A 26,369-nucleotide genomic window follows, 5' to 3' on the forward strand; every position below is an offset into this window, starting at 1 on the left:
CTGTGGAAAGCTATGTGACAAGATGACTTAGCCACAGTGCTTTCTTTTCCTCACTGAATGTATACAACATGTAGGGAAAAAGACTTAACATTGCTGAGGTGCTTAAAATCTTTGCAGACACTTGTCAAGCCCACAGTTTACAGCTTAAAGACACTCCTCTTCTTGAAGGGCTGGGAGAGGTTTAAAGCCCAGTCCAGAGTTTTAATGAAGTCTAGAACAAAACAAACTCCCCTCAAAGCTAATACCATGACCTGGCCTTTATGTGGCTGTTGCTTTAAGTTGAAAGAATGACAAAACAAAAAATGTAACGTAAAGGCGTGTTGTACAACCCGTCATAAGCACTTTGTTGTGATGTATGGTTGACACTTATGGCAGAGTTAGTAGGCTTTACTCAGCCTGAAACCGTGAGGTCACATAAATACTCATAGAAGGTGGGTGAAAGGTTACGATGCAGTGTGTGTGCGTGCGTGTATGTATGTGTCAGTCGGGGTGATTGCTGGTTTAAATGACGATAGTGAATTAGGTAATGCAGGGCATGTTTGCAAATAGTTAGAAAAGGACAGTTTGGAACAGTATTTGTTGTGACCCTAAATGCATGGGTTGTTATACTCAAGAGGCTCATAATGTGACTGCTGAGAGGCTGTGTCTTGTTTCATTAGCCTCCAATGCTGAGGTCCCCCAGGTTAGAGCCCGAACATTAAGAAAGGCAAGGGAGGTCTCAAGAAATGTACACTGGGAGCCAGGATGATAGAGGTAAAAATGTGAAGAATGATATCATTTTGCCTCAAGCACTCCTCTATGTCTCTAGGGGTAAAATTTAAAAAATATGGGTATGGATTCAGGTTCAGTTGAAATAGTTATTTTCTTTCCTTTAGCTGTTACCAACAATTTGCACCTGCTTTGCATCTGTTCTGAAGCCCCTCATGAGGGGACTTTTCCCTTAAACTATGATTTATATTCAGAAATACGCTCCCAATCATACACCGTCATGATGTACAAACGCAACATTGTGTCACTCTTGGCTTCAGATATACCTGAAAATACCAAATTCAATGCAAAAGAATAGAAGTAATTCCAGATAGAACAACAGTAATAACACATGATCCTTCCTTGTTACCTGTTCCTTTGCTTTACCATCACTGCAGTTATTCAATCATCAAAGACAAAATGCCCCAAACCAGCCATATTAGGCTTTTATAAAACAAGCTCTGGGGAGCAAAAAGGACATTCATTGACTTTAATGGGATGAACTGATCAACCATATCTAATAGAAATCATTGCCACTGGCAAAAGCTGCTGTACAATTGAATTACAAATAGAACACAATGCTTTTATGGCTTCTTAGAAAACTGTAATTCAATCTGTTTGATACAGAGAAGAAACAGATAAAGTCCAAATTCAAACATTAAAAAGTTTAGTTGTCTTTAAAATCCAAGTACTTATACGAAGAGGTATTAATCTTGTCTTCTTTAAATGATGAAATCCAAACTTCAGTCAAATAAAAAATAAGACAAACTGTCTTTTTAAAGTACTCTTGATCTTATTTAATATACAAACACACCAACAGCTATTTACATTGAAGTTTTCCAAACAGAACACCACATTTAAAGAAAAGTAGGGCTTCCTTATGTTTCACTTCTGCATTCATCTGAAAAGAGGGGATCCAGACTTATGACAGCGCTGACAAGTCAAATGCTCAAGCTTATGGGAACCTGAGCTCAGCAAAAATAAATAAAGAAAAACATCATGCCAAGTTGACATCAAACTGGAGAGAAAGTGTTCAATTATAAAATATCACGTGGAAGAGAGAGAGGAAACCGATTTAAGAGCTCACATATTATATCGTCTGTGCTGGAGAAGGCAAGTCTCATAGTTCCTTCAGAATGGGCAGTCTTCCCTCAGACGCATCTGGACAACAGCAGCATCGGGTCATGGCGAGGTGTCCATAGCTTCACCAAGTACGGAGGGAAAGTCATTGAGCTGTAGACCTATGGTGCCTTTGTAGCGGTGACTTATTCATATACTCATTAATCTTCTTCTTTATAGGTAATAGGTATGTTTAAGGTAATTGTTAGATTGACTCGACCGTTAACCACACTACGCTCCGTGCGCGCGCGGTGACGCAGAGGGGAAGAGTCTTTTACTTTGATGCTTGAGTTTGTTGAGCATCAAGCTACAGTAACAGTATTTTATACTAATGCTGTACTGAGTGACATAAGTAGCAACCAGCAACAACGTATTTCTGTTATACGCTGAACAATGTCACCTATTCACGCCGGCACTCGTAACCTGTATTGGTCGCTGTGCGTAACTGAACTGACACTTTACGCATTAACACCAAACCTCTCTAAACTCTGTTTTTGTCTCCTCTCCAGCCCATGTACGCGAAGGTTTCAGCTGTAGTTTCGGGGGAGAACACTCGTCTGTCCGGGTTTTGTCGGCGGAATTGGTGTCCTTATCCAAGCGCACCGATTCAGACCAGCGGCTCCGCCAGAACCCGCAGGGGGCCGTGAGAGCACTGGTCCAGCCTGGGCTTCGTACGCATCGCAGAGAAGATGAATATCCAGGTTCTGCCGGAACACAAGCTCTCGTCGGTGGCCCCGCTGAAACAGTGCAATGTGGAGAAAAAAGAGGTGGAACTGATACTGGTGAAGGATCAGAATGGCGTCCAGTACACAAGTTCCTCCATCATTCCAACCCCCGGTAACCATGCAGGTCCTCCCGGATCCGAGGACGAGCGAGAAACTTGGGGCAAGAAAATAGACTTTCTCCTGTCGGTGATTGGCTTCGCCGTGGACCTGGCCAATGTTTGGAGATTCCCTTACTTGTGCTACAAGAACGGAGGGGGTGAGTAGTCTAAATATTATACAGTATTCCAACTTGAGTATACAACAGATCCTTGATAATTTAGAAGAGGTCATACAAGTTATCACTGCGTCGCCACGGGCAGGTAAAGTGTCGTGGGACAGTAAGATAGAAATGCAGGACGTCACTGAGCTTAGCAGGGATATTACAACTTAAACCGCAAAGAGGGAGTACCAAAAGTAAGCGTGTATTATTTTATTCAACAATGTACGGTGTGTTGTTGTTTTTTCATTTAGGGATCAAGTACTAATGAGTGTCTGTTTTTCTATCCAAATGTCTGGCCTAGTAAATACTGCGGATAAAATTTAGATTTTGGAGGGAAAGTTATTCTGTTCTAATTATAGGACCTCCCCCATTTTCAGCTATCTTTTTAATAGTCCCAAGTGCATTAATAGAGAAGTGCATATCACCTTCAGATATACCTCCTTACATTAACGCAAGCACATGAAACATACAGCAAATGTATGATCAGTTAGCTTTTCATTTCACATTTTAAAAAGTGATAGTGTTCAACTCATCTGAATGCAAATAGCCACCTTTAATCATATCTAAACTTGGGGATGTGTAACATACTTTTCCCTTTAAAGAACAAATGTATTACACTGTTAAATATAAATACTGTATAAACTCTGTAAATCCACTCATTAAATGACAACATGTTTATGCATCAACAGTGAGGATTAAGTCTGGTTTGATAAAGGTGTGACATGCAAACATCCACTGTAGCACTTTATAATGTTAAAGGATTCATAAATATTTTTAAGCACCATGTGATCGGAATATATGCTTTATTATGTTTGAAATAAATATGTTGTTTTTTATTCAGGGTTTCCCAAAACAAAGAGAAAACGTCCAGTTCTACAAGTGTCTGAGCTCAGGTTTTCATACTGTATATGAATACAAGAGTAACATGTTTTTGACTTGCACCGTTTTCAAAATAACTGACCACTGAGGCTGCACTGTAGTGTGAGGGAAATGTACAATGGATTTCTTTAAACAAAGTGTTGTTTTACTTTCAACTCACATGACAACAGAGTGCTCACCAGAAGGTGTGCCCTGTCCTCTGTGTGCCTGCAAGTCCATTCACATGCTGAAAATCAACATGTTGTGCTCAGGAGAGGCCACAAAGGGTGAACTCCCCCACTGGCCTGTCAATCATAATCGCCCCAAGCAGAATGTATTCATTACTGTAGATAATGTGTCATTTGTGATGGACAATGTCAAGAACAATTGAATTATGAGAAGTAATTTCCGTGTTGGTGTGTGTGCTACTGTGGCACAGCATGAGAATAGCTGCGAGCCTTACTGCTTGTACGTCATGGTGTGTTGTTAATCCAACAATCTCAAGACCCCCCATCAACACTTTCCTTTCCTTGTCCAGAATTTTGTTGTGTCCTGCACTTAATTTCCACACGACTAGCCATCGTGCTTTTACTGTAGGCAACAATACATGATTCACAAGGAGGAAAAAGTTGAAATATCTTCCTAAAGTTGCATGAAATCTACATATTTCTCCTCTCAGGTGCCTTTTTGATCCCCTACATTCTGTTCCTGGTCATTGCGGGGATGCCATTGTTCTATATGGAACTCGCCTTGGGACAGTACAATAGGGAGGGGGCAGCTACAGTGTGGAAAATATGCCCCGTCTTTAAAGGTGAGCCGTTACACACATGCAAAAGCACACGCCTGTTTAACTCAGCCTTTCCCTAACCCCCACTAACTGTGCTACTAACTGCTCAGTCATGCCCTTTTTTTTGCTTCACTTCAGTGTCTCGCCCTTTAATTTCTTGTCCTTTCCTCAGAAGTTCATAAGTGTCACTTGTAACTAAGCTCTTTGTCACATCCCCTTCGTCACCGTTTCACCTCTCTGAACTTTTTGATCTCTCTCCGCTTGTACTTTCAACCTTTTACCCCCGTCAGTGTATCTGCAAATGTCGATTTAGAAATGCTGAAGTCAAACCTAACCGAGCGCGTGTCCATGGCATGCTGTGGAAAACAGTTGGGTTCTATATAATTACTTCACTAAATTCCAGTGATCAGAAACAAAACAGGAAAACCTCAAATGAACCTAATGTACTGTTAAAGAGAAAGCTTGGAGCGCACTTTAAAACTTGAACAACAGATTTACATTGTGATAACTTGCAAAGCTCAAACTTTCATTGAGTTTTTTTTATTTGGAAATTATAACAATGAAAAGATTTTTTAAAAGTAACCGTTTTCTCAGTTGAATCAACATCAGTCACTGCCTTCGCTGGCGTCACTGCTGAGGAGGGTTTGTGTTTTTTTCCCTGCCTAGAATGAGCAGGTGATGGCTTTACGACTCTTATCGCGCATAGTCTTCACATTCCAGTGGAAGCAAAACAACTCATCCCTCACAAAAAATAAAAAGTGCAGTGAATGTGTTTATCACTATTACTCACATCTGGAGTGGTTTGGCAAAATAATGATTTGAATACCTCTTAACACACTGCTGATGGAAATCGATGGTTGGATCTAAGGCTGAATAGAATTGTTTATATCATTAGTAATTCAATGAATTGTACAGAAGTTAAAAAAAGAGTTATGCAACTGTTGAAATGACATTGCTTTCAAATGACTGTCACTACTTCCAAAATGTACCTGTTATGCATGTTTTTTTATTTGATTAACTTGGTAAAGGCTTCAATGCACATTCGTTGTTCTAATAAATATGAAAAATATTTAATGTTATCACACATCATAAAGCAAATGTAATAAAAAAAATTGTATCTACACATGTCATCAATACATGAGTGCAGCAGGTTTTAATGGTTTGGAAACATTTCCCTGAATGCAACCTATATCCTTAGAAAATCAACAATCCTGTTGGAGAGTGTATATTAAGTGAATTTGCGATGTGCTGACATTCCATTCAGAAGTGAAGAGAAACTATTGTCGAGCAAATACTGTTCCATGTAACATACAAACACTTTGTGTTACAAATGTGTAGCACAATGTGAGATTAAAACATCCTTTTGTACTTTCTCACTCATTTCTTGGTGTTCCTTAGGTGTGGGCTACACTGTGATCGTCATAGCCCTGTACGTTGGCTTCTACTACAATGTAATCATTGCCTGGTCCTTGTACTACCTGTTCTCCTCAATGACCAAAGAGCTGCCTTGGCTCAAATGTGGCAACAGCTGGAACAGTGAGAACTGCACCGACCCCAAAGCCATCAACGGATCAGTCCTCGGCAATGGAACGTCTTACGCCAAGTACAAGATAACCCCGGCAGCAGAGTTCTATGAGTGAGTGATTTCTGAAATTCTTCATCCGTTATTGACCTGTGAAGACCATTGCATGACTTATATTTGGTGTATAGGGTTACAAAAGTTCAAGATTCGAAACTGCATGTTATTGTTTACCATCAGAAAAGATATCCCAGTTTACAAAACTCTTGATGAGGGATGTGCGCATTAATTGACTAAAGGGTTAAACTTTTGGCCTTTAATGCCATTCAAATGTTATGGTCGAACTGCAATGCAGCCGTCCATCACTTGACGGGGCTGTAGCCACAGACTGCCTCTAGCTTTGGTTAATGGGCCTGCAGTCCCCGCTCTACAACCCCGATGTAAACAAGCACAGTGAATGGATCATCTCTTAGGAAGATCCTTGAGACAATGATTACAAATGACAAATAACCACCTTAATACAATTCAAAACAAATAACCAAACTAATAGTTTCAAACACTTCTTTTGACCTTTGAGAAGAAAATATATACTGGAACCACTTCACAGTAACCAAACTTTTCCAAGTTTTAAAGCCTCTTCAAATGTGGCCTCAAAGTTTAAAAATATATATCTTATAAGTTGATTGTCTCATTAAGCATCCACTAAAATCAATTAAATTACATTTTTAGAAAATATTGTTCAAAATCAGCTCATTTTGCTGTTTACACAGTCTCTGAAGACAGAATCGACAGGATCTATAGAATGTTTCATCTCTCTGATGTAACAAAACTATGGTGGTGTCTGGTGTTGCATGGGACTGTCAGCGTAGTGCATCCCTGGAAAGTATTTTCTAGCCTTTTCACACTTGCATAAAACTCCTTAAAATATCCAAAAATGTTTCAGAGCTGCATGTGTGAAAGCAAAATGCAGAGTTTTTCACTTTATTAGGACTTCTACCTGCATGTCCCCTCGTAAAAATTAGACACAAAGTCAAGATGAACTGAATAGTGAATGCAGCAGGTAATAATCAGGACATTTCAGCGAGTAGGTGGGGGTAATGAATTTCTTATTCAAAGACCGCTGCCCAAACGGTTCAATCTTAGGGCATGTAATGCAGCTGCAGCATACTCTTTTCTGCTTGCTAGCATTTTCTGTTGCACACTTTTGTTTGTATAAATGCTATGTGTACTTGGACATATTTATTGTATACAGGCAGAAACTGTGATCATAGTGTTGGACTATGCTGCTTTCCGTGCCATTTTGAAATAGTTCTAATAACCACTCGGTGACTTCCACATTGTCCTTCTGAAGTCATGTCTTGCCTCCTAGAAACTAAAGTCTAATATTTACTATTAACAACTGCTAAGTGAATTGTAACATTGTAACAACGCTGACCCCACAGTATATAGTTAGAATGCAGTGGTTGGTTAGGGGTCTTACACAATATTCCATACATCACAACTAAAAAAGGATCCGATTTAAGTCCCAACAACAAATTATCCCCCAACAAAAAAATAAAAATCTCAACAAGTAACCAACGCTTACACTGCTGTTGAATATCTGCTGCTCTAATGCAACGCTCTCTGTCTGAACAAGAATACAAGTCAGACTCTGTGCTGAGGTCATTAAATCTAATCCCCAATCAAGATCAATATTAAATGTCAAAACGCAGTTATTTAAATCACTGTAACATGGATTGATGCTACCATTTATTCTTTTTTTCACAATTGTGCAAAGATCAAAGCTTTAGCCTGCATGTTAAAGTAGCCACTGTTTTCACATGACCATCAATGTTCTTCGTCTTTGTTTTTTTTTCTCCACTTAATAACACAATATGGCTGAGTCGGTATATTGAGTACAGTCCACTCAACATACTGTCACATGAAAGGGATGCTTTCTCATGTTGGACTTACTTTCAAACTACTCTAGTATTCTACATAGATACGCATTACAAAACAACAGCTATTCATGCATAGAGGTTGACACAAGTCATGCAACATGAGTCAATGCGTGCAAAGTTACCCAGCCAAAAACACTTGCACCTTTAAAAGGTGTTTACATGAAAAGTTCAAATGCATACTTTGAACTGCATGAAAAAACTCCATCTGTTTATACTTCAAAGAGAGCCGGTTCTTCCCGAGCTTCTGTGAAGACTGACTGTGCAGCCCAGAGGAAGTCTGTGAGAAGACTTGGGGACTCATACTAAGCCACACAGAATACATTCAGGCACATAATTGGGCTTGTTAAAAGTTCCACTCTCATTCTGCTGCACTACAACGACTTTATTTAATCAGCATCCCTGGACATCTTTCAACTTCCAGGAACCCCTCAAACTTGATATATTAAGAGAAGGTAAACAGTTTGTCTTAGCATGAGGAGGTCAGCATTGACTTAAAAGCTTGTGCCTTGTGAGTTACTACAGACTTTAAATGGTTGATGCAATGTCAGTCAAAGAGTATATGTGGTTCATAAAATCTAAAGCAGACACTCGTAAGAAAAAGACCACTTCAAGTACATGGACAGGCTGACAACAATAAAGTGCTTCAAGACAGATCTTGCTAAGGGTTAGGCTCTGTAGGGGACAATAAATCCTCCTGCTTACAGCTAGCTTTGAGCGCAGGAGCAATGCCAAGGCACAGCATGAGAGAGTGAGGCCAACTGTGTCAACAATTCTCTTGTACCACCTCTTACACCCACAACACTCTTGAGCCATACTGTCTTCATCTAAAGCCAGAACTATAACAGTCAAAAATCTAACTTAAATTAAACATTAATCAGTGCCTTTCTGTTTGCTAAGTAGGGGTTTAGACTCACTGACTAACACTGTGTTCACGGTAACTATTAAGCCAATCATTTGGATCTATTTATTAAGACATACAGCACTCCAGGTTTCTCATGATCGCTATGTGACAATAAGATGTGAAATCTTGGAGATAAAGAGAAATAAGTCAGTTTGTTCACTTTGATTGCACCTGCGCTGTGAACAAGCAACTGCAAGTTGCTTTGTGATTTTGGAGGACAGTTGAACAGAGATCTGAGAGATGTGATGACTTTTATTTCTGTTATTGAATCTTCAGGATCGTAAATTTAAAGAACATGGGACACAAACGTTATACAGCAAACAGCTGCTCATGTACTCATCCAGCAGACTCGTAATGGAAGTCATATTTTTGGCCGTCTGAATATAAAGCCATCCACTGTAAAATGGGCTCTTCAGCTGCATTTTGTTCACCCGCTTGTCTTTTAAGTTTGTCATGTATTTACAGATGAACTAGTCAGACAAACATTTGGTTTATCAAAAGTTTTATTTAAATCTGAAAACAGTGCTATACTGTATGTGACTGACTCATACAGCTGATTTGCAGGAATTAAACAAAGAAATAAAGAGCTAAACAATGCAAAAATGCTACAACTATAGTATGAGCAATTAGCTAATGGGATAATACATACAAAGAATACTTTAAAATAAACAAACCCATCACTATATATCATTGTGTATAGACATAAGATACATTTTTACACCTTCTTGTTTGGATTACGAGTTTATCAACTTAAGATCCTGTCAATCCTATCAAAAATAAATTGTATGTTACTGTAACTTCTGCAAAAGGTGTCAACTAAAATCAAAAGATTATTTCAGGGGAACTTTCTGATGTTGTTTTACCATCACATACAGACAATTATAAAATAACTCCAGTGAGTTTTCAATAATTTCACATGTGAAAGTAGAGTGAAAGGGATTTTGTGAATGCAGACAAAAACATTTTTTTCTGCCAAAAGACTGACTGCAAAATAGATGTGGGCCTTTTTCTGTGGTTATTGCTGTCTGTAATATAAGTAATAAATACAGGCAGATGAGACAGGTTTTCAAAGAGTTCTTAAGCTGTCAGTAAGCCTCATTATGTGTGCATGTCTGATGGAAAAACAGTTGGAAACACCTTCCTTTCCTTTCTTTCCTTGCCAACTCCAGAATGGAGTGTCGTATTAGACAATTTGTGTAACCTTGTAGACAATGACGTACGCTTCCTATTCCAGCAGCAGTTGGCCAGTAATGAGCAGGGAGGGAACTTCTTTCAAGTTTCTTATGAATCATTGTTTCAACAAAGATTTATGTCACCAGTGAAATCAGGTGCAACACTATACATGTAATACAAGAGAGTCTGTCTGAAAATGTGTGCTTCAATATTACATTTTCAAATGGCTATCACAAGGCTCCTGTGTTTTCAACCTGCCTTCAAAGGTTGACCATAAGCAACTATAAAACTCCTTTGTCAGTCAACATTGTACCAATAAGTTCTTTTAGAGCAAAGCATGCCCCTTAACATAAAATAAAAGTGTCAAATTTAGAGTAGCAATTACACAATTCAATAAAAAAATCCTTACTGGGCCTCAAGAATGTAATGTGTTAACAATTATATGTTTTAATTTGTGTTAACAATAAAAAAAACTCAATCTCTTAGAACATGGGCTTTTTGTGCAAGTCCCCTCCTTCAGAAAACTATCAGCCAAATAGACATAATGTTAATCCAATTCTGTTACAAACTGTAAACTTTGCAAGAAAATAGAGACGTTTTTCATTAAAGGTTGATGTCCAGACTATATTCATTGCCTCAATGCATAAATGTTATACCAATTTATTCAACTGTAGGTGCACATTTTAACAAAAGTGTAAAATAAAGTACCATTTTTACAAAATGACAAAAAACTTACTTCATGTTTAGATCCAGCCTGAAACAACCACATCTGATTCAATTATGAGGATAACTAGACTTGATAAAAAGCTCTTATTCAAACTAAATTATGTCATTAAACAGATATTTCATTAAATTCTTATTGTAACTTATTTGTGTAATGAATGACTTTATGAACGAATTTAAAATAAATTACAGGATGTTTTAGTAAATAAATTAGGTGTAATGAAGCTGTTTTTGTATAGTAACTCAGGGCTTTAGTCCTCTTTCGTTGATGTTTACTTTGGATGTTGCTTACAGAACTTTAAACTGAACATGCCATATATACATGCACTATATACATGCCATAGTGTGCCAACCTCAAATATACAAAGACCAGCTGAAGGCAACATTGAGTGTTAGAAATCCACATAACCAGCTTACTGAGTGAAGATAAGAGTGATTGTGTTTAGAGTAACTGGGCCAAAGGGAGCTGGATTGATGTTATAGTGGGCATTTACTGGCACTACACTATTAATGCTATCAGATGAACAAGGAGGCCTTGGGGCATTACAACATAACACCAACACAAGGACTTCATTTCACGAGCGCAGACTAAATATCTCTCTCCAAACAAACCGATGTCTTCACACTGCTATCTGCCTCCCAAAAGACTTTATAGCTTTGAATATATTATCAGCCAAAGATAAGTAATTGCTAAAGATGAGTTTCACAGATCCTCTAGTCTCTGAGGATCGCGTTTCTGAACATATTTCAGTTTGCGTGTTCCCGGAGATTTTCGTGTCAGGCAGTTGTGTAAGCAACCTGGGTATCAGATCAAATCCGGTACTTTTGTTTATCAAACATAACATCACATGCCAACTTAATTGAATCTTTCTTTCAGAAAGAGACACTGTGTTCAGGTCATCAATGATGTGCAGCAGCGAAATACTCCAGTCATCTGTTATAAGCTGCAGGCAGCCAACTCTTACAAGAAATGACTTTCTATTGTCATTTTCAACAACACTGTTCAGCCCCATACTGTATGCAGTTCAAGGAGAATGTCAACAAACGTGTATAACGGTATCATATACTAAATACAAATGAAGAAACAAGTAAAGTGATAATTAAAAAAAAGGGTTAAAGTTTTTCCTTATCATGTATTGTAGATTGGTAAGAAAGGTAAACACATTTAGCGTTCAATGGTTTATGCTGCCCTCTATTGGCAAATCATCAATGCAGGAAAAATATTTAAAACATAGTTAAATACTGAAGCAATAACCAGAATTTTGAGCAAAAGGCAACCTTGAAAGAAATTATGACCCTAATATGAACTATAAATATGGTTGACGAAAAATTGTCCAGAACCTTAGAACTAGGAACCGTGCATTTAATTTAATTTCTCTGATTTAGACTCCCAGATATTTGAATCTGCTTACTCCCTCTACAATTATCATCAGTGGTGCAAAAGATCACAGTTGACCCGTGCACTTTAAGGATCATGTTCCACGGTTCAGAATGAATGTGATCTATGTATAAAGTGGAAAATGTTTTATCATGGAGTGAAATTAATTTACTACAAGCTAACCCCTTTGTAGAGTCTCAGTGTGAAGAAAGCAGCATTTAAGTAGTGTGTGTAGGCACCATGAAGATCAGCTGTACAAATATGACAGTCCAGTCTTTTTTAAAATGGAACATTATAATATGAGTTTTGCACAAACTTTCACAGAAAACAGTCACATAAGTATGGCTACTTGGTATTTTAACAGTGCTTCAACTCCTCTCACTCTCATTGTGTCTACATTTATCATGTTAGTATCAGCTGGTGGTTGCTTTTGGCAGCATTAGTAACTTAAGGTTTATAACATTATCCCATAGTCGGCTGTAGTCTGTTGAATATGGCAATTTTCAACAGACTACAGCAGACTGTGAGATACAAACTCTGTTAAACAGGGCCGTGTTCAATGCAGAAACTGAAGATACAGCCCCTAAATGTACACTCCTTGTTGGTTGTTTGGTCTTACAGCAAACAAGGCTCTGTGCAGGAGCAGCCAGTGCAAAGACGTAGCATTTAAAAGAGGTACTGCAGTCTTATTTTGTATTTTGGGGAACACTAGACTGAGCAGATATGATGTGAGACAAGGCCTGGGTCATTTCGTTTTTGCCCATTTGACCGTCAACTTGCTAGGACAACATAATGTCCTGGACAATTATGTACGTAGCCATTATTTCAGCATTATTCATATGAATGCACTATCTGTGGAACACCAGGAGGAAATGTCTTCAAATTTGGCAGCAAGACCACTTGGACTCGCTCATGAAACAGATTGGACCCTGCTGGTCAAAGGTCAATGTCAATGGGATGTTAAGCCCAAACTATTCTTGTGAACAAAAACTCTGGTAGGTCATTTTTAAAATCTGGTTTTGTTTTAAAAACTGTATCTTTCAAAGAGAACAACATCATTAGCAGTCAACCAGTGGAGAAAATCCTCTCACTTTACTATTATATACCTTTAAATTATGTTAGCTGGATTCAGAAAAAAGGGTCTACTTGCAAACAGAATCTGTAGAAAAACATACAGAAAGAGAAAGACTTGCTCAGATTCTTGTCCGTCGTGTAAATCATTATTGTTTAATATAGACCTACTAATGCAGTTTTATTTAAGGATCCTTCACAGACTGTCCAGGTACACTATGATTATGTAGGAAATACTAATTGACTTTAACTGCAACTTAACTGACTGGTGGGACCATACAAAAAAGCAGTTATTCTGGTGTATGCCTTGAAATAGGCTCACCCTTTGTTTGTGAAAAAAAATCACTCAAAAAGTTTCAATACCATTTGGTTATCCATTTTAATTGAAAACATGAGGTCTGAAGCAAGTTTATTGTAGCCAGGATATACCAACTGCATTCATGCTAAACAGTCACACAATGGTGGTTATCAACTTGGTAATTACAACATGGTAGCAAAGATGAAGAATTAATCACACCGCCTGCATACAAGCAACAATGAGATGGAGAAGTGTAGGACATCAAATACCAATGCTTTCTTCAAATCCTTTTGGTGTCTCAGATTCATAAAGTATCCCTTTAATGCAGTATTTAGTTCGGCATGAATTGAGAACCTTGGCCTCTTGGGTGACTGACATTTTTGTGATTCTTTCACCTTTCCCAAAACCAACACTCCAAACTCCAAATGAGTGAGTCATTTCTCTAGGTGTCTCATGCAGATGCAGAGAGCTTCTTTTTGCCTCCATGTGACACTGAGGGCTGGGGATAGTTGTTTAAAGTTCTTGGTATAGTTTTGATAGAGCAATTTAAGCCTTCTTTTCTTAGTCATCATGCTATCACATATATTAGCACAAATATATTTATTATATCTTAATTTCCTAAAAAATTGCTAAAATAAGCAGGTAAGCATAGTTATCTATTACCATAGCCTCACTAATGAAGTCAGTTTTCAGCTATGGTCCTCTTTAAATGTGATGGATAGTATTTGTTATGCTTAAAAGGCCCACCACATACTGGATAGTACACAACCCAGATCTTCTGCTTCTTTCCCAAAACTCTGAATGATCTCACAGCTAGAAACAATATATAGATAGAGAAGAAAGAGACAGCATTTGTCTTTCTTTGTTTCATTTGGTAACATTTACACCTTTGAATGCTCACCTTGAGCTGACAGTGTTTGGCGTGAGGAGACATGGTTGACGATATCAAAGCAATACCAAGAGACTTCTTTGACGGGTTCAAAGCACTTTGAGTAGTTGGAAGAGAGAGAGAGACATATGTTATCATTTAATTTGAAAGCAGTCAACAATGACACATACAGCATTCATTTTATAAAATGAAAATAATGAAATAAGCATCTCTAGCTCTCAAAGATTGACACTTTAATCCATATTAGTGTCAAAACAAACATGGAATTCATTCATGAATCATGTAACTTAAGACTTTTGCCAATGACTAACTGGGGTTAAACAAGGTGGATTCCGACTGGAGATGTTAGAAAGAGAACGTGCTGTAATACAAGACATCTCTTTTACATGTCCTAAAAGAGAATCTATCCAACACTGAATTGCACATCGTCACTTCAGGAACATACAGTGAGGGTTGTTTGGTATAGACTCATCCAGATGCAATACAATCTGGGTGTTCCCATTTAACCAAAACATCTTTCAACATTGCCAATGCCAGAGAAAATGACTGATGCCTTGTTCAACATTGATGGTCATCATAGTGTTGTGTATTTCACGTGTTACTACTAAGACAAATAATGCTGGTGTATTCTGCAGACGGGGTGTGCTACATCTCTATGAGAGCAAGGGTATCCAGGACCTGGGACTACCACGCTGGGAGTTATCCTTGTGCCTTGTCGTGGTGGTCTTCATCCTCTACTTCAGCCTCTGGAAAGGTGTCAAGTCCTCAGGGAAGGTAAAAAAACTGGACCACTACGGACACACAAAAAATATTTGATCCTCCTCAATTTTTTCTACAATCTGAAATACAAGTCATTTCATGACAACAATAATATCTGTAAAAGACTTTATTTTGGCTATCCAGTTTAACCGTGCAAACTGTTGTTTATAACTGCCTCTTTACAAGAATGAATTGATTCAATATCATTGTAATGTTCTCTTTCCCCTGTTTGTATACAGGTGGTGTACATCACAGCTACCATGCCCTATGTGGTCCTTTTTGTTTTGCTGATTCGAGGTGTTACTCTACCAGGGTCCATGGATGGCATAAGGGCCTACCTACACATTGATTTCAATCGGCTCAACAATCTAGAGGTTAGAGACAGTGCTTGTTAGTCAAAAGCATCCAAGGGTGTTGGAGAGATATTGAATGGGTTGCCATTGGTTGACTTGTGAAGAAAATCTAAATACTCATTTTATATGAAATCTGAGGTTTTAATGGCCAAAACCCATTTAGTTTTGGGTTTCTGTGACTTCTTGTTTTGTATTAGTCCATTCACTTATATACTGTAACATATATATGACTTAGATTCATTACAATTCATTTCCCATTTACTCTGTGTGACATTTGCAACAATGTCTAAGTTGATTCAGAGAGCCTATTTTCTATTTGACAGTCATGCTCTGAGATTTAAAGTCTGAAATCCAACTAGTGGCTCCAATACCAGTATCAGTATATTAATGAATGGACTACACATTTACTGCAGATAACATCTTCCATTGAGTGAGCTGATGATTAGTGTAAGGATTGCATGATTAATGAAAATTGCACCTAAATAATAAAAGCAGCTATTACATTACAGTCAGTCCTTAAGTGCAATTTGATCCTTGAATCATTTATTTTCCATGAATCAAAGCTTTCTTGTTTGTCTGTTTCTTTGCCACAGGTGTGGATTGATGCTGCAACACAGATATTCTACTCGCTGGGAGCAGGTTTTGGTGTGCTCATTGCATTTGCCAGTTATAACAAATTTGACAACAACTGTTACAGGTAAGAGCTTAGTTACCCAGTATAGCGGATTTTTTGATAGTCCAAACAAGCCCACAGCAACATAACATCCTGCTGTCTTTAAGTAGCCAGTTTTTTCAGCATGTCACCGGATCCCCAAGCAGCAAGGGTGATGCTAATCTGCCCAGCTGAACCCAATGGCCAGGTGTTCGCAGGACAGATAAAGTACAGGCCAGGAAGGATTTCCAGATAATAGCCTAGGGCTGTATGTTGGCTGGAGTGTCAAAGGCCTGCTCTTCCTCAGTAAGAGCACACAAGGTTTTGAGTTTGGCTTATCTTTCTCTGCATAAATAAATTGCAGTGGTGCTGTTTGAGGCACATCTCAACAGAACAGTAAATAAAGGCCATCTTCACCCCGCAGACTGGCACTAAACTCAATCTGAGTGATAATTATTATTCTCCTACAGTTTTGGTTATTTAAAAATAAGGTAAAATATATTGTGAAGTTTCATCACAGATGCTTGCAAGATAAATCAGTGCCGTTTAAGTGTTGTAAGAATTGTACTCTTCTTATACCGTCTTCCCTCATATCTTCCTCCTTGCTCAACCCTAAACGGGGCCTCATGCCTTCCTCCTCTTTCATGTCTCATTCAGACATGCATGTGGACTGCTGCTGGCAGGTGGGATTTGCATTTTATCCATAGTGGCCAATGACCAAATCTGAACAAGGGGAAAGGCAGCAGCATGGTAATGTGAGAAAAACAAGCATCAAACCCAGACTTTTGTTTTTAATGCCTTCACAGATGGAGGAAATCTGCTAAAGGTACAGGGCAATGCTTGAAAAGCACTGTATCCTCTGCACACATAACTGCCAGAGCAGTCAGAAGTGTGCAAGATGAAAATGCAGGATTTGGGCTATTCTTACCATTCTTCATTTTATGTCTTACAAGACAGTCCTTGGGCCTTTATCTCACATTAAAAAAAGCTTAATATTATCTGTTGTTACCTTTTTTTGAAGTCTGACTTTTCTAGTGCAGCATGCTAGTTATGAACAGATCAAACTTCCTGCCAGGAGCAGACAACAAGAACATCTAATAAACCTGAAATCCCTTTAAGAAAAAGTATTTGGCTGACTGATCAACCCAAAGAAAACTTGTTTCCACACTTGGGCAGTTAAATTATTAAAAACATTCAATTAAAGACACCTGGGTTTCTTCATAAAATGTTTGTGTTGTGTGTTTTCTGTCTCCAGGGATGCTCTCTTGACCAGCACTGTGAACTGCGTCACCAGTTTCTTCTCAGGGTTTGCCATCTTTTCTGTGCTCGGATACATGGCCTACAAACATGGTGTCAAAATAGAAGATGTTGCAACAGAGGGTAATATATGGACACAAGTATAAAGAATAATTTTAAAGGTGCACTTTTAGGCCTTAATTGAAATTTACATATTTAATGTGTGCATGTTTCTTTGTGTGTGTGCAGGGGCAGGTTTGGTGTTCATCATCTATCCTGAGGCCATTTCTACACTGCCTGGCTCGAGATTTTGGGCCATTGTGTTCTTCATCATGTTGCTGACTCTGGGCATTGATAGCTCGGTAAGATGCAAAGGCCACTGTGGCCGCGCTAAATGAATTATCTTCTTATGAGAAGTATTTTCAGCTGATGGATTGGAAAGAGACAGCTCTGCTAAAACATACTAATAATATGCACAAGACATATGTAAGCATTTCAAAGAATTAGTGAGTAGATTGCGTATGAAAGTACAAGGCCCTGTTCAGCTGAATATTACGAATTACACAGTGCTTACAAAATTATCTTTACATTTTATATGACTCAAACTAAAAAAAGGTTAAGTCTTTATTCGTTGGAAGAAAGTTCTTCATCCTAAAGAATTTCTAGTTTTCCCTTTTTTGACACAATGCCACCTTTGCTTTTCATATAAATAACAAACCAGACAATGTGAATGTCCAGACACAGTTTGAGATTACGATGATATCTGTGTTTCTTGCTGAATGGCTTGGCTGCGTTGCCAATTAAAGCTAACCTTTTTTAAAAGAACATGTTTATCGCATGCTCAATGGCATCAATTTGATTTTTGAATAACAGTGCTGGCTTTTCCTCCCATAGTACCAATTCTCTTTAAATGATATGAGCTGACTCTTGTCAATTAAGTGAAAATGTCAAAATGTAAAACTATACCCATTAAACTGTACAGTAACAAATTAAGACTAAACATACGTTGTATATTGCATTTTTAGTCACTGTTAATAGGAGTTATTTTAAGTTTAGGGGATGCAATGTTCTTAGAAACCCCTTTTGCATCTGAACTTTTATTAAGGGAGGACGACAAGTTTCTCAATTTTTGTTATTGGTATTAGAGCAAGACATTTGTCCAATTACAGTAGCATGAACATTAACTTTAATCAAATACATACATGTTTTGAAAGTGTTACTATTACCAATGATCACATGCACTTCTACATGTTGAAGCATTCAAGGATCTAATGTTGCTAAACACCGTCAGCAAACTGTACTAAACTCAATTTAATTATCGAGTTGCAGAGAAGGCAAATCTGCATTGCCCATTACATTACTCAATACTTTGGATTGGTAGAGATTTCTGACTCCCATCTCTCTTTCATTGTGTCCACCAGATGGGAGGAATGGAGGCAGTTATCACAGGTCTGACGGATGACTTTAAGATCCTCAAAAGACACAGGAAGCTCTTCACCTTTGCCACGGCTTTTGGAACCTTCCTGGTTGCCTTGCTCTGCGTTACCAATGTCAGTATCATTTATTCCACACAATTACACTCAGTATTGACACAATTTCAGAGTCCCACTTTTAACAAAATGCCTATTTTTTCACGCTTTGTTTTACTCCTGGAAGATTTTAATTGTATTAATTTAAACCATTCAAAAATACTGCATAAATAATTTAAGCTACAGACTTGGTGGTCTCACAGCAAAAATATTGTTTGAGTTTAAATATGGTGATAAACTATGTATGGCCAGTAATGTCAAACCTTAATAAATGAGACATGACACTGTACGTCACTGCTGTCAAGAAGAAAGTATCTAAAGCCTTTTTCACATATGCACTCCGGATAATAGCTAGATATTTACAGGAGGACTTCTCCAGAGATTCTCCCGAACTAGTCGTTCACATATGCTCCTCACAGCGGGGGACTTTCCCTGTCAGAGGGGAGGGGGGTCGTGGGGATTTCCTGAGGTAAGACGTGACGTAAATAAACAACACGGAAGTAGCGGCCGAAGCAACAGAGTCCGCTACACGACGTTATAATGAGAATATTTGCCTTTATATCAATGCTATGTGTAATCCAATGGAATGACAACATCCACAAAAGAGAGGAGAACAACATACTGACGAACAGAAAACAGAATGCAGCCGTTTAATTACGTGCACGGAGATTGTAGTGGTCGCGGGCAGACACTTTAGCCGGTCACTGTATATAAACATCATTCTCTTTTCATTGGCTCGAGGTGAGCTCGAGTTGAAATCTCCGGAGTATATTCGGCCGCGTTCAGACATCAGCTCACTCGGATTTTCTGCGGATAAAATAGGGGTCTGGCTGGAGAAACTCCGGGTAAAGTTCGCGCGAAAAATGCAGCTGTTTGCGTTCACACATAGCCTAAAGAACCTCCGGGTAGCCAAATCTCCAGAGTTTTTCAGGAGATTTCCGTATGTGTGAAAAGGGTTTAAGTCTGATGATGTCAATGTCACAGAACTCATTCTAAGAACTCATCAACAAAGCCATGGCATCTATCTCTGAGAACTATTTAAGCATTGATCACAGATGTACACAGGAAGCAAATGAGAAACATTCTCTATTGTCCCAATTCATTCACATGGTATCAGCACGAAGGGGGAAACCCTTGCTGATTACAGAAATACAGACTTTGGAGTCAGAAAAATATTATGTTAGTGATTCACATGGCTACTGAGGAAGTGAATGATGTCTTTTATGAAGTCTTTCCCATGAGAGATTCATGGTACAATAAACAGATTGCAGAACTCAGGAATCAAATTAAAGATTGATTGTAAAAAGTTGTAATACACAAAGGATCAAGGCAGTCAACAGAGTCCATAAAAAATCAAAACAAGCATACAGTATACATTACAATAGCTAAGAGACCACTGTTTGTTAACAGCTCACCGGTGTCCATGTATCTCCAAGGGTTAAAAGTTATATCACACACTTAAACCCCCTGTTTTTTCTCTGTAGGGTGGTATCTACGTGCTGACCCTGTTGGATAAGTATGCAGCTGGGACTTCCATACTATTTGGTGTGTTGATTGAGGCGATTGGAGTGTCGTGGTTTTATGGTATGACATTTTACTGAAATTTTGCCTTCAAAAAATATTTTTTCTTAACATACTGGTCATTTTCAAGAGAAAGTTTAAAAAACTGTAAAAAAAAAACAACAACAAAAAAAAAACATCAATTTCTCTACTCCCATCTTCTTGCAATAATCAGTAAAAAAAATCATGCTCACTACAGGTGTTGACCGCTTCAGCGAAGATATCGAGAGAATGATGGGCTTTAAGCCAGGTCTCTATTGGAGGCTGTGCTGGAAATTTGTCAGCCCAGTTTTTCTGTTGGTAAGTGCAATAAATCACAATGAAGTAGTTCAGTTGGGCTGGAGACAGTAATAATATGTAAACCCAGCCATAAGGCAAGAATAAATCAGCCACATGCTTACAGGCTGTATAAAAAAAAAAGTATTATTCAGGCCAGCATGAGGTAAAAAAGTTTGTTTACATGTTTGTGATAAAACTAAGTTAGCCAGCAGACTAAGATCTAACTTTGAATCTAAATTGCAGTTCAGTAAGCATCCATAGCTGACGTTATTAAATAGATGCAATAAGTTGTTTGACACAAGGAAAAGCGCTTACTCACCCCCTTACTACATGTCCCCAGTTTTTATCATGGCAAGGTTCTTCAGGCCCATACCGAGAGTAATCAGGAAGGATTATAAAGAACCTTATAGAGCCTCCATTTATTACAAGAGGGTGAAAAAAACCTGCATGGTGGGCAAGTTAAGACAAAGAAACATTTTGGTATCAAATTGGACTCTGACTCGAAATTCTCCAGGTCTTGTGTTTTTTGGCCCATCCATAAGCCCCCCTGGACTACCAACAGACCTTCTCAGTCTAAAATTTTATAATCTATTTATTTTTAAGTCACATTTACTTGAAAGCTGAGTTCAGATGCTGATGGGTATCTTTTGTGTCTGTATGAGATGCCAAGGGCCGTGACAAGGCAGATGCAGTTGATGCCAATGAGAACTGGCTAGTAGCACGCTACTCTGAACTCAAAGAGCACCATGTCTTGTATGCAATAATGTCCATGCAAGGGTGTGGATAGCTAGGTGCTCCCCTAATACAAAAGGCCTAATATGAAAGCCCTGGACAACAGTAGAGGGTTGTATAACCAAGGGCAGCAATGTGGAAGAATTTGTCAATTCACATTGAAAATGCAAAATCTAATTATCATATGTAAAGTACCCCAATTAAAAGTGTCTGTAGTCTGAAGGCTACACATGCTTGTCAAAATTGCCAAGAAAGTGCAAAATTTGTCTACTGTTCTGTGCTGTTATGTAGATGACACCCTTGTAGCAATGATATTCTTCTCAAATCTTGTTCTTGAAATATTTTTGGCTTACACTCTTATTATTAAGTTGTAGACTTTGTACATTACTAATACATGAAGATGTAACACATCTTAACTTTCTTTTGCCTTCTCATCCCCTTTCTCAATTACAGTTTGTTGTTATAGCCAGTACTTTAACATCGTCACGCCTGAAGTATGATGAGTACGTCTTCCCTTATTGGGCAAACATAGTTGGCTGGGGTATTGCCATGTCCTCCATGCTGTTTGTACCTTGCTACGCCATTTATAAATTCATCAGTGTACCGGGAACATTTAAAGAGGTCAGTATGAAAGCATGTTTGTCTCCAAAAGGTCCTTGTAAGCTGCTTTATAAACACAGTTTTTATCTAAATAGTGTGATAGTGGATGATGATACTAAGTAATATTGGAAAAACAATTCCGAATGACAGGCATAAGTAATATGTGAAAAGAGTTTCCTATTGAGATAAAAAAAAAAAAAAAAGGATATTGGTGATTCACACAGTACTTGGACCGTACCGTGCCCAAGCACGCTTCAACCCTAAAGTCTAGTTCGTTTGGCCAGTGTGACCGCTCCATATCATGCTCAGGCACGGTACACTTCCTTGGCTTCAGCACGGTACACTTCATGCACGAGCACAAGCACGCGGGTACACAACCCTGACAGCCTTCATTATGGAGAAATCCAGAGTTTCATGGCTGTATCTGACTAAAATGACACAATATAAGCCACAAAGTAGCTGTTCTCTGTGTTGTTCTCCGATGTGCAGACGCGGACTCGATTGCACGTCTCTTTTTCTCTCTCTCTCTCTCTCTCGTCCGCCTGTTTGTAAACTGAGCACGCGTCATAATAACATAAAGCGTGCATGTGTTGTATTACAACGTTATGTACAAGAGGTAATCGGTAATCGTCTTTTAGGCATTTAGTTCTGGCAAGTATGACGCAGGACTAATGGCGCAGCGGGGGGGCAATCGTGCTTGAGTACAGCACGGTACAGATGGCCAGTGTGACGTGCCCTTATTAAAGACAGTATGTTCCCCTTCAAAAAGAAAACAGACAGCAACAAACTGATTCAAGAGTCAACTGTCCTCTCTGAACTTAATAACACTGGTACAATGAGAACATTCTCAGATAAAATAGTTGCTTCAAAACATTGAGAGTTTATGATTGTAATCATCAAAGCACCAGACAGTTTCTTTCTCCCCCATAGCCATGTAAGCGTCACTCTCCTATTACAGTTACCACATCCCATTGGCATTTGCCATTGGCACTCAAGGTTTAATATTTTTTCTGAAGCTCTAAGGACCCATATTATCCCTCATAGTATCCAGAATAAACCTGAGGTTATCATATGGACTCCTTACAGGTTCCAAAAAACACAAGTATTAAGTCAGAGATAAAGATCATGACTGTTTTCCTAATGTGAAGTAATACATGGACTCATTGGGCCCTGCATGTTTTTGTTCAGACTGCAGGTAAAAAAGATTTGTTTCAAAAGCTTACCTTTAAAACACATCACATTTTGGTCCAGAGACCTATCTGTGTGGTTCGCTGTGGTAATTGCAGAGGGAGCAATAACAACATATGCTCACGATGCTCTTTTCAACAAGTACAGAAGTACAAATACGGAGCCATCATCTCACACTCAAAACTATCGTGTGTCAGGTTTCAGTGCTCCATTGCACCAGACATACTCAGGGACAGTGCAGGCTGTTCTTTACAGCAGCTCTGATACACTTTACTCACTGTAGATTTGAGTTTGTCTGTGTTTTGCATTGCATGGGATACCAAAAGCACATTTAAATATAATTTGAGGAGTCATACCATCTGGACTGACTGAAACCAGGTCAAAGAAATTTGATTGGAAATCACACATCCTTTAATTTTTCGCTATCCAAACTTTTTAAAAATCAACTTGGATACAATCTAAATTATGAAAAAAAGTCCTATGTGAGCTGACAGTCTGAATACGATCAAAAAAATATGCTGATGAGGAAAGTAACTCTTTAAAATGACTCGAATTACAAATAAATCTTTAAAAAAAGTATTGAGACATCTAAAAAAGGCAAATTATGTTTACTGTATGCGTTCTTCAATGATGCACTAGGTTTTGAAGTGGTTGAAATGATTTTTTGTAATTTATTTTTCTTGCAGAGGATAGCCTATTGCATCACACCAGAACATGAACATCATTTGGTAGCTGAAGGAAACATACGGCAATTCAAAGTAAGGCCAAAAGTTCTGCTTTTCTGATAGTTATTATTCAAAGTGTTTAAACTGCTGCACAAATAGAGAAAAAAGACAGATTAGACATTTGGGTGTTGGTCTTTAAAAAAGGAGACATAACTACTTAAATATGATAAAATGCATTTTGATAATCAACAAACCATGACTGCTTGTGTTTTACAGCTAAAGCATTGGCTGGCCATATGACAGACACCCAGAATTCCCTCATCTATCCTTGCATCTGGTGTTTGGAGATCCTGTGTTCCACCAGTGGTCGGACAGAAAGCAAGAAAAACAGACTCCAACTCTACCATCATCCTTCCCCCTCTCCCTTTACCGTTATCAACTATGGCCTTTGTTGACAAAAGTAGCTTTAAGCACTTTGATTTCAAAGTAAAGCCTGTTAACATTTCAATGTCATTCTACAATTTCAGATGGTAAAGGAGGGGCAACACTTGGGATAAAACTGTACTGTTATTTGCCATTAGGCATCATTATGGTTTCTTGAATGTCTGTGATGTAACCATTATCTTCTGCAAAAGACAGAAACTAAACTTAAAACCAAAAACAACCCAATTTCACTGTGTGCTACTTAACTTCGGACCCAAATATTTACATTTTTTAACTTCATTTCGGCCAGGGGTTATTAGTTATTATGTTACTACTGTATAAAAATGGCCTGTTCTGTTGACAGAGTAGCTTATCTGTGTCAGTGCCTTATCAAGCAAGACACTTCATGCTTCTCACAGTCCTTACAGGAAGAAACAAAATAAACTGTGTTGACTCAGGAACCCACTTAATCCAACCACAGTTTGTGGATGGCAATCTCTGGATTTGACTCTGCCCTTTGATATTCAAGTCAAAGAGCTGAAGGTCAACAGTGCATCCAGATCAAGCTCGCAACAAGAGGAACAGACCAGTTATTATGTTTTTGTGTCACATCCAGTTACAGAAAAAGGGAATAGCGCATTTTTTCTCTATGAAGCTTTAGAACTGCTTCATTCACCTCTTAAGCTTTAAAAAGGCTTATCAGAATGGCCGTCGAACTGAAGATGAAAATATCAGCAAAACAAATGACTTAACTGTTACAGAGAGTTTTTGTATTATTGTTGCTGGACTTTTTCTTTACATATTTTTGTCTTAGGGGTTTAGAGAATATGTGGCTTATTCTAAAAAAACAGCAAGAGTAAATGAAAGTGTGTTTGTTTGGCTGGGTGTGCATGTGTTTATTGGTATTTTGTTGCCAACTATGTAGTTAGTTGTTGGTGTAGAGTTCATGAAGGAGTGACATGTAGGAGCGACAACTGTCAAATGTATGCTTACAACTTTTGTGATTTCATTTGAAACATATCTTGTGATGGTCCACTTTATATCACTTTAGAAGTGCCAATATGTTCCTTTAGGAATGTTTTTGATTATCTTTTTATATTGCTTTTGTTATTTATTGGAATGAAGTTGATTTTAAACCTTGAATCAAACAGACCCTTGCTGAAAGGAATAAAGCCACACAGAAAAATACAGATATATGTGGAATATATAAGATAGTAAAATATATAAATATATTCTTTTGTTACAACTAATCTTGTATTTATCAAATAGTTTATAACAAAACGTGAATGTAAAGTATTTTAAGCGTAACTGTCCACAGTCATAGCATGGTGTTTGATGTATAGCTAAGAGAAACTATTAAAATTAAATATTCCTCAGTGTAACCCAGGCTCCTTCGTCACATCTATGTGAAAAAAGACACCCCATCTTGGACTATGTTCATGAAAATTCTATGTACAATACCAACGTCCTGTTGAGCGTGAGTGACCGCTATCCATGAAGAAGTCTCAAGTAATCAAACTATGATAATAAAGATTTTCTTCTATACACACACTTGAAGACTATTTCCTCTCAATTTGTCATATTTGAGAAACGTTTAAGTATTGGACCCTCTAACCGTATCGTTCAGTTTTACAGCTGACTGAAGCATTACCATAATGGTTGATGGTATACCCATTCCTATGATAGACAGTGCCAACTGAAGATACAAACAAAATTGATTGGCAACAATCTTAAAAAGGTAATAAGACTATTTTTTAAAGATACAATCATTCCAGATGATAAAAAGTGTAAATGGACTGGATCTTCTTGGCCCCATTGTAGTATTGGACCACTCCAGTTTGTTTTACACATAGCACATATTCATTCAAGGCCACATATCAGCTAATTATTTACACAGTCATACATTTCAAAACTATGTCTTTGAAAGCTATTTCGGGTTCAGTATCTCTCACAAAGAAACTTCTGTATGTATACAGGAGAGTGAGGGTATCAATCTTCCAATTTTT

The 26,369-nt window shown here is 38.1% G+C and overlaps 1 protein-coding gene across 2 annotated transcripts; it reads left to right on the forward strand.

Annotated features, from left to right (window-relative positions):
- The first annotated feature begins 1,800 nt into the window (after window positions 1–1,800).
- slc6a2 (solute carrier family 6 member 2) lies at window positions 1,801–25,920 on the forward strand. Of its 2 annotated transcripts, none has more exons than XM_061039175.1 (15): window positions 1,801–1,939; window positions 2,376–2,847; window positions 4,388–4,519; window positions 5,894–6,131; window positions 15,023–15,161; window positions 15,386–15,520; window positions 16,093–16,196; window positions 17,407–17,531; window positions 17,637–17,749; window positions 18,809–18,937; window positions 20,401–20,500; window positions 20,676–20,776; window positions 21,941–22,108; window positions 23,962–24,033; window positions 24,217–25,920. In XM_061039175.1, the coding sequence occupies exons 2-15, from the start codon at window positions 2,556–2,558 to the stop codon at window positions 24,238–24,240; spliced, it is 1,872 nt and encodes a 623-aa protein (XP_060895158.1). In that variant the 5' UTR covers window positions 1,801–1,939; window positions 2,376–2,555; the 3' UTR covers window positions 24,241–25,920. The 2 variants fall into 2 exon arrangements, with proteins under 2 accessions (XP_060895158.1, XP_060895165.1); XM_061039182.1 differs by having other exon boundaries at window positions 1,853–2,007.
- The last annotated feature ends 449 nt before the right edge of the window (window positions 25,921–26,369 follow it).

This window comes from Labrus mixtus, chromosome 1, assembly GCF_963584025.1.
Source record: "Labrus mixtus chromosome 1, fLabMix1.1, whole genome shotgun sequence".
Lineage (NCBI taxonomy): Eukaryota > Metazoa > Chordata > Actinopteri > Labriformes > Labridae > Labrus > Labrus mixtus.

Excerpts from the sequence above, each read along its gene's own strand:
- slc6a2 (XM_061039175.1), top strand. The coding sequence starts at position 2,556 with ATGAATATCCAGGTTCTGCCGGAACACAAGCTCTCGTCGGTGGCCCCG. Across the intron at positions 18,938-20,400 it reads CCTTGCTCTGCGTTACCAAT|GGTGGTATCTACGTGCTGAC; the intron begins GTCAGTATCATT and ends TTTTCTCTGTAG. Across the intron at positions 20,501-20,675 it reads TGGAGTGTCGTGGTTTTATG|GTGTTGACCGCTTCAGCGAA; the intron begins GTATGACATTTT and ends TGCTCACTACAG.